Genomic DNA, 12,355 nt, shown 5'->3' with positions numbered 1-12,355 from the left:
GTTGGAAGACAGACAGACAGACATCACCCTTAAATGGACGTGGCTTTGGTAGCTTAACTGATAGGATTAGAACTTGAAGCATTTCGTTTTGCTTGGATGTGATGATTACCTCCATGTATGGGCAAACTTAATGTAATGGCTAAAACTAGAGCAGGTGTAAGGCCTACAAGAAGAACAAGGAATGAGAGCTACGAGCGGGAGCCTATCAGTCCTCCTAGAATAGCAGAATGAATGAATCGCATCGACAGAGTTAGGAGAATAACTGCATTCGCACGCATGAGATGTGCTATTTGGTTCACATTCCTTAGGCAGAATAGTAAGCATTCTTGATTATTCTTTTGGTACGTAATAAAATAATCTAGTTTGTAGTTTCTCTCTCTAAATAATTACATATTATTTTTTATATTTTATACTTGAATCCTATTAGCATCGTAATTTCTGTACTTAAAAAATTTATATTTAGATCTCTATAATCCCGAAAGTAAAATAAATAACCATATTTACTATAATATCATCAATTGTATTGACGAAAAATATAATACATGATATGATACGAAAATAATAAACACACACGAGATATGTTATTTAGTTCACAATTCTTAGGTTTGATCCAAAAGACATAATGTTGAACTGCTTGTGAGGTAGTAAGCATTCTTGATTATTCTTTGCTAGATAGTAAAGTAATTTAGTTTATAATTTTTCTCTCTTTCTCTAACTAATTATATATTGCTTCTTATACTTGGATCCTATTAGTATTATGATCTCTGTACTTTAAAATTTTATATTAAGATTCATATAATTTTAAAAGTTAAACAAATACTCTCATTTGTCATAACGTTATTAGTTGCATTGACGAAAAACATGACACGTGATATTACGTGTTGGATCAACACGAAAGTGATGAGCAAAACGATAATTTCAACATCTCTTTCATAGAATGTTAAAATTATCTTTATATATATAATTATTTTATTACCTATCACTTTTGTATATGGTGTTATTTATTTATTTTTAGAATTATAGAGATTCAAATATATATATTTTTAAATACAAGACAGTACAAGGATAATATATAATTAACCCTATATATATATATATATATATATATATATATATCATGAAGCTTATTGGACTCACCATAATTCTCCTTTTTTTTTGGAATTAATGATGTGCCATGGAAGTATATTTTAATTACTACTAGCATGGTTTCACAATTATGATTACAGTGTCCATTTGCTAAAGCTATATAAGTCCACAATTATTTATGCTTCCGATCTCACTGAAACTTCAATTTTATCTTCTCCCCGTTCTTTCCGCAAAGGCAGCCTGTAAAAGCTCAGAATCCTCACTCCCCCGTAGAGCATATACCGCACAGTGAAAACAATGTATTCCCCCTGGCTTTTGCATACTTACTTTGTATCTGTCCAATCAAATCTTCTGTCCACCGTATTCTTTACACCATATAATAAACTTCTTCCCGTTCTTTCCTAACCCTACCTGACAACCGACAAACGAGGGTTTACCTGTTCCTAACCCACGTAAAGAACATATACACCGCACAGTTTCACCATGGCATTTGTCTTCCTACTTCGAGTTGTCAAAAATCACCTGTTCGTCACTATACTACACAGTCTTCTCCCCATCACGTACGTAAAATCAGCCAGCTTCTAATCCTTCACTGCAGAAGGTGGTGTTTGAAACGAAGTCAGATCCTGTTAGTGTAAACAACCTTAAGTCATGGTCTCGGGGCCGACGCGGTTTGATTCAGGCCCAGGTGACGAGGGGATCTTTTTGAGGTGGGCTTCTAGTCCGTCTGGGTGATCGCACGTGGTGTCGTTGACTCCTCCTTGAGGTGGATCCTCGCTTGGGAGCCTAGCGGGAAGTCGTTGTCTTCGTACCTGCACAAAGGTCGAGTCGAAAGCTCGGCCCGACCCCTCCGACGATCGAGTAAGTGGATGTGGAGTGGGTTTTTAGACGGAGAAGAAGTCCAAGTCCCCTTTTCCGTTCGGAATGCAAAGGTATTTATAGGGAAGCTTACTGTTCCCTGATGTGCCTGTTTGTAAGAGGCAGGTTGGTAGGGTCTGACCTTGGTGTTAGCGTAACGTGAAGAAAAGCAGGACGTTAATGTGCCTCGGTCGACGCCCCGGTCTGCGTTGACCTGGGGGTGTGAGGCGTTATTTAGGACGACTGACGTCATGCGCGTCTTATCGCGTTTATTACCCTCATCAGATCCAACAACATCCAGAAAGTTCATTTTCTCCTTGGACATTAGAGAAGAGATGGCTTCTACTATCTCTTCACTTCTCCTACAGACGGTAGTAGAGTGAGGAACGTGATACACTACATGTAGGCCACACTTCTTTCTTGTTCTCTCAAATCAAACAAAATACTGCATGAAATATAAACTTAAATTTTGTTATTAGATACGTGATTGCAATTCAAGAGTTATTTGTTCCAGTTGAAGACAAAGTTCTCGTTAGACCCTCTATATTTAGGAGACAATGTAATTTTAAAAAAAGAGGAGATAAATGAAATAGAGGTTTTATTTTTGAAATGCATATTCATCTTTTCTATAATTTTTTTATGATATATGAATTTTATTTTAATGCCAATCACGTCTCTAGAAGATTTTTAACATGCTAAACATATGATAGTTTTTAGGCAAAATATTATGTATTTTTATAATATTTTGATTAGTCTCATGTTAGAAGTGTTAAAAAATTAAAAACAAAATTAGATTTTTCAAAATCATCTAATGCATAGCGAAAAATAAAAACAAAATTAGATTTTTCAAAGTCAAGTACTTGATCATTATATGAGAAGTATTACATAAGGAGATCATATATTCTTGATATTTTTAGATCCGATAGTGTAGATGAAAGAGAACTCATATACTCCTCTCTAGTGTTGATCCGACGTAGTGACGATGCTCCTCAGATCGCTATGGGATCCTCTCTCCACGTGCACCACACGACTACCGAAGCCAATGAGGAGAGGAGGTTGAGGAGAATAGGAGGGGCGACCACTAGAAATTTTAGCCTATGAACCATGAGGTTCCTGTTATTTATAGAAGTGTAAGCTGCTTAACCATTAATGGATTATATCCTTATTGAATATGGAATCTCTATCCAATTGGATCTTATCCATAGAATCCAAACTAAGAGATCCGTGGATATCTCATATCCGCACCTCTACTCGTCGCAACATCCACCATATATGTGTACCCTCTATGCTTGATACCGAGCTGGTTGTGAGTCCATCTTGTAAGAACTCTTTTTGATATGTTGAATTATTATCTCCATGATAATTCACTCAACTCTTCGAATATAGACGTACTATATCATTATACCATAATCCCTAAATGGTATAGGGGATATAATCAATCGGACATATTTGTCCTCAGTTACCATGTATCCATAGTCTCTCAGCCATCTAATATCCCAGAGATTATATATTGTGCATGATTACTAGTAATACGTGCCCTACAAGCCAATAACGTGAGTGATGACACGTGTGGCATGACATACAATCTTTTTTCTTATTATTATTATGATATATTTTTTATTTTATATTGCTTGATGCATAAATATATTACAATATCCATGGATCTGTGCAATGAGGATGAGATCATGATGAGATCACGATAATGAGACCGATTCACCTCTAAACATAGACCATAAATAATCTTGGTCATAGGTTACTTGAGAGGGACATCGAGATAACCAAACAGACTAGTGTACTGTATACTCATCCATATGATGGTAGCAGCTAGTCTTATAGCTGCTAACGTGGGGATACTAGGGCTACAGTGCAAGTGCTCATTGAAGAATGAGTTCACTTATTGATCTGCTTACGAAATGGATGGTTAATGATACCTCATTCTCAAACGACGATTTTATCATCCCAATAGTATACCTGGTCATCAAACTTGAGATACCAAGGATGTTTTGTATGGATACTTCGCTTTTTGATTTCAGACTTATATATTTGGAAGTTTCAAATCTAGTACAACCAGTCATCGAAAGTGACAACCAATCTTACGAGGGCTATTGAGTGTCGAAAGATGATCATCTACTCTCAGTATCATGAGAAGAATATCTCATGTATTCTTGCTTAGATGAATCCTTGGCCAAGATCATTCAGATAGAGAGAGAAAGAGTTCTCCGGAAAAATCTGATCAGAGCAAAACTCGAGGAGAAACTATAGAAGCATGACAACACTATACTCGGTGTACGATCTCTAGGATATTAGATGAATGAGGGACTATACGTATACGATAACTGAGGATAGATAGGTCCAAAGGATTGGATTCTCTTGTATCATTTGAGGACTGCAGTATAGTGTCTTAATACGTCTACAGTCGATGAGTAGAGTGAATTATTATGAAGATAATAATTCACTAAGTCAGAAGAAGTTCTAACAGGTATAACTCATGGCCAGCTCGATATTGGACATAGAGGGTCACACACATATAATAGATGTTATGATAAGTAGAGGTTGAGATATCCGGTGGAGCCCCTATCTTATTGGATATCCATTAAGCCCATAAATTATTGGATCCTATAGATGAGATCTAATAAAAACTAATAAGAGATAATTGGGTAGAGACCCAATAATTTAATAGGCTTAAGTAATTAGATAGAGATCCAATACCCAATAAAGCAAGATCCATTAGGGTTAAGTTGATATGAGACCTCTATAAATAGAAGAGAACCAAAGGGTCATAGGCTAAACTTCTTTGTTGTCACCTTATATTATCCTCTCTCATTCTCCTTCTTAGCCAACATGTATGAAGATTTGGGTAGCGATTTAAGGAGCATCTTCATAGCCCATACCGTATAGATCACTACTAGAGATGATGATGCTTGACCTCCTTCATCCTTTCCCACATATATGTAGGAATTCAATGATATACGATCTCTTTAGGTAACATAACTATCTTATACGTAGTTTTCAGTTTCGTAGGTTTTTGCATATCAATTTTCACACGACGATGAACACTTTTTGAAAAATTTGATATTTTTATGTTTTTTGTTCTTCTACTATGCATACGATGTGCTCCTATATTTCCCTACAATGGTAACGTCAAGCCCATACGAAATCATATCCAAGTCTCGATCTAATTAGATCCCCTCAAAAAATTTCTCTCTCAATCCAAATGACCATATCCATAGATTTTGTTTGAGCGAGCATACATGAGATATTCCTCTAGTGATACCAAGAGTGACTGATTATCTGTTGACACTCAATTGCCTTTATAAGGTTGATTGTCATTCCGTTGTGTCAGATCTATAACTTCCAAACATATAAGTCCGACATTGAAGTACTCATACAAAACATCTTTGATATCTTAAATCTAAGGACCAAACACATAACTGTAACTAGGAAGAGATTATCACAATATGTTACATGTGTCATCATTCACGTGATTGATTTGTATGACACATATAACTAACAAGAAGTGGATAAGACTAAATTGACTTATAAAGATATGATAAGTATATTACTATCAATTTTAGTTTAAATATTATGGTTAATGATTTGAGTCAAACGAAGTTAATAAGCCAATTAACCCATCATCAAACTTAGATCGTGACATATGGTATTAGAGTCGACCTAGTATTTTAAGTACCATGAGAGGGCTCAAGTAGAAAATGACTATCCATGGATGGAGTTAGACGACTCATATTATACTAGGGTTTGATTTGAATTATGTTAGACGAGAATGTCAAGCTCTCGAGTTGAAAAATTTATAATATCCCGATTAGTCTCATATGAGAAGTAAACAAGATTAAGATTATATTATAAGAATTTAATAAGTATATTATTATTATTAATTATAACCTAAATATTTTAACTAGTAATTTAGGCTAAATAAAATTAATAAACTAATTAACCCATTAAACTCGTGATAATTTTAATTTTATTCTCACGACAAAAGACCCATCCTAATTTTTTTTAAAGATTATAATTATGAATTAAATAAATAGACTATTAAAATAACATTTATTATTATAAAATATATTATATATCTTAAAATTTTGATGAGAGAAGAAAAAAATACTTAAAAGTAATTTTAGAAGAATATTAAGAGCAAATCCTTAAAGATTTACGTAAAAGGATTAGTTAATTCAACTTTAAAGAGTTATGTATTTTTTTTATAAAGTTTAATTTTTAATTCGTGAATATAAACGACGAGTATCAAACCATATAAACCTTGTCAATCATTTAATATATTTTTTATTTACTAATCTGTTAACTTTTTTACTTTAATTTCAAGGTTTCTCTCGCCCACAATATATAACAATCCCCCCCGAGAATTACTCCTCCTCGATCTCCTACGGAATAAGGAAAAGTGTAGTACTTTAAGCTCTACCACATCCTCCCAAGTCAAAAGCACCTCCCGTCTCTTTTCCAAAGCAGCACTACCATTAAAGCAACACCGCGAGGAATAGCCATGGCCATCCACCATCAGCCGGCACCCGGAAGGCGCGTGTCAAAGCATGGGACCGCCGGAATGAGGACAAGAACTTGGTCGGTGAAGATTAAAGCAACTTTCGGCTCTTTCTGCTGCCCTTTTGATGCCCATCACGCTCGATCGAGAGAGAGAGAGAGAGAGAGAGAGAGAGAGAGGATGGGTGAAGCGTTGTGCCACAGACACACAGAAGATAGGGAATCTCCCTGGCAAAAGAGATGATGATGAGGAAATAGATTAGAAGGCCTCCTTGCATGTGAAGTTAAGCATCCTCTCCCCTTCTTGCTTGTTGCATGCTGTTAATCGACCTTCCCTTTCCCACTGCTATATATCAGGCAGTGATCCTCGCATGCAGTCTCAGGCAGGAGCGAGATGTTTACGGTGGTAGAGTGCTCGAGCACCTAGTTGGAATCTAGTGGTAATGGCCTCCATGGCCAGGAAGCTCGTAGTGGAGGTGATGGAAGCTCACGATCTACTTCCAAAGGATGGCATGGGAACGTCGAGCCCGTACGTGGTCGTCGACTTCGACGGGCAGCGGAGGAAGACGCAGACGGTACTGCGCAATCTCAGCCCCACGTGGAACGAGGCCCTGGAGTTCAATGTCATCGGCCCCGTCGACGACGCCGGAGAGCCAGTTGAGGTCGAGGTGTACCACGACCGGAGGGTCGGGCCGAGCCGGAGGAACAATTTTCTTGGGCGGGTGCGGATTGACTCGAGGAAGGTGGTGAAGAAGGGGGAGGAGGCCGTCGAGAGCTTCCCGGTGGAGAAGAAGAGCTTCTTCAGCTGGGTCCGGGGCGACATCTACCTAAAAGTGTATTACGTTGACGAACCGGTTCCCGAACCGAAACCGCCCGCGCCGCCGAGTGAGGCCGCACCAAAGTCGGACGAGCGACCGCCCCCGGCTGAGGCTGTTAACGTGGATGCCGGAAAGACGGATGCACCGGTGACGGTGCAGCCGACGGAGGCTACTGAGCAAGCTCCCGATACAGCCGCGCCGGAATCAGAAAAGTCGCCGCCGCCGCCGCCACCACCAGAGGAGCCACCGGTAGCTGCAGCAGAGACCGAGAAGCCAAAGGAATCCGACGCTCCACCTCCAGTGACGGAGAATGGCGGCACGGGGAATCCACCGGAGACGGCCGAAGCGAATCCGTCACCTCTGCCGGAGCCTAGCACGGAAGCTCCGCCTCCGCCACCGGAACCGGAGATGGAGTCCACCCCGAACTGGGGCCCCCAGCCCCGACAAATGGCGCCGCCGGCGCGAACCCCGGAGGCCATGGAGCGCAGTAAGTACGACCTCGTGGACAAGATGCAGTATCTGTTCGTCCGCGTCGTCCGGGCCCGGAAGCTTCCCGGCAACGCCAAACCTCACGTCCGGGTGGCCGCCTACGGTCGCCACGTCAGCACAAGAACCGCTCGGCGATCGGTCTTCTTCGAGTGGAACCAGACATTCGCCTTCGTGCGCGACGCCTCCGCCGCCGCGGCTGACCCATCCGCCCTCGAAATCTCCGTGTGGGATCTCCCCCCGTTCTCCGATCTCAAAGACGAGGAGGAGGAGCACTTCCTGGGCGGAGTGCGATTTGACGTCACAGAGGTCCCACTGCGGGATCCTCCCGACAGCCCGCTGGCCCCGCAGTGGTACCGCCTCGAGGGCGGCCGCGGTCGCGGCGGCGACCTAATGCTCGCCTCATGGGTCGGCACACAGGCGGACGATTCCTTCCCCCACGCGTGGAAGGCCGACGCCCCGACGAGCCACGCCGGCTCCCACTCCAAGGTCTACGTCTCCCCCAAGCTCTGGTACATCCGTGCCACCGTCATCGAGGCCCAGGACACTGTGACGTCGTCCATCAAGGAACACGCCGTCTACGTCAGGGCAGCGCTTGGGTTCCAGGTGTTGAAGACGCGAAACGCCGTTAGCCGTAATGGCGCGCCGCCGTCGTGGAATGAGGATCTCCTCTTCGTGGAGGCCGAGCCCTTCGGTGAGGATCAGAAGCTGGTCATTTCCCTCGAGCTCCGCCACGGGAAGGACGCCATCGTGCTCGGGTCCGCTTCCATCCTGCTCTCCACCATCGAGCGCCGCGTGGACGACCGCAAGGTCGCCTCTAGGTGGCTCGACCTGCTGCCCACTTCCGAAGAAGCGCAGGCGAAGAAGGGGCGGAGGCCCGTCCACGGGGGCCGGTTGCACCTGCGGGTGTGCTTCGACGGTGGATACCACGTGTCCGACGAGCCGCAGCACGCCGAGAGCGACTACCGGCCGTCGGCGCGGCAGCTGTGGCGATCACCGGTGGGCGTCGTCGAGCTCGGGATCATCGGGTGCAGGGGCCTACTCCCCGTGCGGACTGTCGACGGAAAGGGGACTACCGATGCGTACGCAGTCGCCAAGTACGGGCCCAAGTGGGCGCGGACCCGCACCGCTGCGAACAGCTTCGACCCGGCCTGGAACGAGCAGTACACGTGGCCCGTCTATGATCCATGCACCGTCCTCACTGTGGCCGTTTTCGACCAATCGGACGATGGAAAGGACGCCACGTCGCGCCCGATGGGGAAGGTGCGGATCCGGCTCTCCACGCTGGAGACGAATCGGATCTACCGCGGATCCTATCCGCTAGTGATGCTGCTGCCCTCCGGGGTGAAGCGGATGGGGGAGATCGAGCTCGCCGTGCGCTTCTCCCGCGCCGGGTCCGCTCTGGACCTTCTCCACGTGTACGGCCAGCCGATGCTGCCGGCGATGCACCACCTTCGACCGATCCCGGCGGCGCAACCGGAGCCGCTCCGCCTCGCGGCAGCGCGGATCGTGGCGGCGCACCTGGGGAGGTCGGAGCCGTCGCTGCAGCGGGAGGTGGCGCTCTGGGTGCTGGATGCGGCTGCGGAACCGCGCGGGTACAGCTTGCGGCGGGTCCGCGCCAACTGGTACCGGATCGTGGCGGCGCTCTCGTGGGTGGCCGACGTGGCCAGGTGGGTCGAGGACACGAGGGCGTGGCGGAACCCAACGACCACCCTGCTGGTCCACGGGGTGCTGGTGCTGCTGGTGTGGTTCCCGGAACTGGCGGCGCCGACGGTGGCGGTCCACGTGGCGGTGGTCGGGGCGTGGAGGTACCGGCGGCGGGCGCGGGGTCCGGTGCCGCACCCGTGCCTGAGGGCGTCGCAGGCGGAGGCGGTGGAGCGGGAAGAGCTGGACGAGGAGTTCGACCCGGTGCCGAGCGCGCGGGGCCCGGAGGTGGTGCGGGCGCGGTACGACCGGATGCGAGGGGTGGCAGCGAGGTTCCAGGCGATGCTGGGGGACGTGGCGGCGCAGGTGGAGCGGGTGCAGGCGCTGGTGACGTGGAGGGACCCGCGGGCGACAGGAATGTTCGTGGCTCTGTGCTTCTTGTTGGCGGTGGCACTGTACGCCGTGCCGGCGAGGATGGCGGTGGTGGCGGCGGGGTTCTACTACCTGCGGCATCCCATGTTCCGGGACCGCTTGCCGCCAGCGGCCGTCAACTTCTACCGCCGCCTGCCGTCGCTGTCTGACAGGATCATATGAGAGAGGCTGTCGAGTAAGTCGAGTGCCAGTTTGCAGCTCATGCAGCATGCCAATCCCATTCTATTGCGCCATTGATTTCAATAAATAGCTGATGATTCCATCTCCTCCATTTCTGTTTGTTCCACAGTGGGGGAGGCTGGGCCGAAGCATTGCAGCAGCAGCACATCCAGGTTCTTGGGTGGGCTTAGCTTGTAGTGCCATCCTGGTCTGGCTTCTACTGCGTCCTTGCTTTTCCAGTTAGTACGAAAAGGAGATGGAGACACTGCCCCACTGTCGTGAATGATCTCAAAGTAGACTTTTCCAAATGCAATGGAGCCATTGAAGACATGATTGCTAGTATCGCTGTCTCCAAAATATATCGGCGCATCATTCAACATTTCTTGCTGATCTTATTTAACTCATGTGAACACAAAAAAACTTCTTTAATAATTCTTCTTACATTCTATTCTTTTCAACATGGTATCAAAGCAGTGAGAAAAGCGAAGCTTCGCTCCTGCCTTCGGCCAGTGACCAACGTCACTGCAGCCACATTCCTAAGAGGCTCCATAGTCAATTATCATCTTCCTCACCGCAGTAGTCTTCGTTGATCTGTTAACAATCGATGGATTTAAGGAGAACGAAAAGAACGCTTGTGCCCTCAATAGTCTGCACGTCAGGACTCAGCGGTTCGATGTATTCTCCTTCGCGTATACGTATAGCCGTGTCACACACAGCACTGTGTGGATCGCCATTGCATGCACAAACTCAAGCCATCGCAGTCACCCACCTCTCACCTCATTGATACTGTTATAGTATCACTGTAACATCTTTTTCTTTAGCTTCATTTTTTATTACAATTTCTTCCTATGCTGTGGTTTCTTCCTCTATTATAGTTTTCTATATTGCTGTAGCTTTCTCGTCTGCTGTGGTCGTCGTTATCCTCGATAATTGTTCTTATTTTTTATTATTTTTTTACTTAATTTTTTTATTTAAAATTGTAAGATATGTTCTTAGGATATCTTTTAACTTCAAGCCGCCTCCTATTTTGACTCAGTCTTTGTACGAAAGAAAAGAAAGAACTCTGACATTATTGTTTTATATCCTAATGCATCTACTCCACGATGAAGTGGCTCCTCGGACATTGAAAAGAAGACTAGATCCAAGTACTGACGACTTCTCTTCAACCACTCTTACATCGTGTGGATCCATCAAGAAACTTACGCCACCATTTTCTTCTCTAGAGAAGCAACAAGAAAATTCAGCCAATGAGTATTCCCATTTCTTCTTCTTCTTCTTCTTCTTCTTCTCTCATCGAAGATTTCTTGATGTGATCTTCTATAGTGTATCAGCATTGAATTGTTTGTCATTTTGGGCAAGGGGAGCAGCTGACTGAGGTCACCCGTGACACGAGCAGAATGGAAAGTGTCTTCATTTCTATTTCGGATGACGATATGACAGAAAACCAAAGGAGGAGAGATCAGAGAGAAAGTGATCCGTCTGTTGGACGCTAATGAAAAGACCAGCTGGTTTGCCTTTGAGGCCGGCAAGAATTGCCTGCTTGACGACGACATCAGAGTTTTTCTTCTTAGGGATAAATGATAAAAATAAGATATTAAATTTTTTATCGATTAAATTAGTTGATATTATTTTTATCTTACACTACAAGCAACTCTTTGCCTTTTGTGTAATCTTACTTTTATCTTTTAAATTATTTTATCTTTATATATATATATATATATATTAATTTTTAGCTTAGTTATTATTTTATGAATGTTAGTTGAAAGAGTATATATATCTTTAACATTTAATATTTGGGAATTGAGGCTACCATACACTACCTTCTACCTATAATCTATGCATATAGAGCATTCTTTTGTGATATCTAAACCATATCTTAAGACAAAAATTGAGGGCATACTTATAATATCCGCACAATAAATTCCTATAAATAAAATTTATAATTGTTTACTTATAATTCAGTAATACCGCTATCTATCACAATGTTGGGAATACATGCATTAGAAAAATATGTTTATTTTAATAAATAATTAGAATTAGGTTAAAATGGCATGGGCCTGTAACAAGTACATGATTTAATTAATATGATATTGATATTTAATTAATAAATATCTCAATCATATGTGGAAAAAAATTATTTATTGCATAGCTGATAAATATTATTTTAGAATATAATAGGAAAATTTTGTAAGAAAAAATCCTTTTTTTTATTTTTTGGGGTTTTTTTTATTACTTCCCTAAAACGTTAGTTAGTCGTCATATTCTTTTTGACAAAATATACATATACATATATATTTGACTATATATATATATAAATAAAGATTTATACGTGTAAATTAAAATATTATAAATTTATTTAAAAT

General features: G+C 43.4%; 1 protein-coding gene across 1 annotated transcript; it reads left to right on the top strand.

The window, feature by feature from the left end:
- The first annotated feature begins 6,624 nt into the window (after positions 1 to 6,624).
- LOC103997556 (multiple C2 domain and transmembrane region protein 16) lies at positions 6,625 to 10,450 on the top strand. The gene is made up of 2 exons (XM_009418812.3): positions 6,625 to 10,008; positions 10,123 to 10,450. Exon 1 carries the CDS (start codon positions 6,897 to 6,899, stop codon positions 9,993 to 9,995), a length of 3,099 nt encoding a protein of 1,032 aa, XP_009417087.2. The 5' UTR covers positions 6,625 to 6,896; the 3' UTR covers positions 9,996 to 10,008; positions 10,123 to 10,450.
- The last annotated feature ends 1,905 nt before the right edge of the window (positions 10,451 to 12,355 follow it).

Source organism: Musa acuminata, chromosome BXJ1-9 (assembly GCF_036884655.1).
Source record: "Musa acuminata AAA Group cultivar baxijiao chromosome BXJ1-9, Cavendish_Baxijiao_AAA, whole genome shotgun sequence".
NCBI lineage: Eukaryota > Viridiplantae > Streptophyta > Magnoliopsida > Zingiberales > Musaceae > Musa > Musa acuminata.
The sequence above is the reverse complement of the archived record's forward strand: the minus strand, read 5'-3'. Positions and strand labels throughout refer to the sequence as shown.

Bases quoted from the DNA above. Each gene is read 5' to 3' on its own strand.
- LOC103997556 (XM_009418812.3), top strand. From the start codon at position 6,897: ATGGCCTCCATGGCCAGGAAGCTCGTAGTGGAGGTGATGGAAGCTCAC.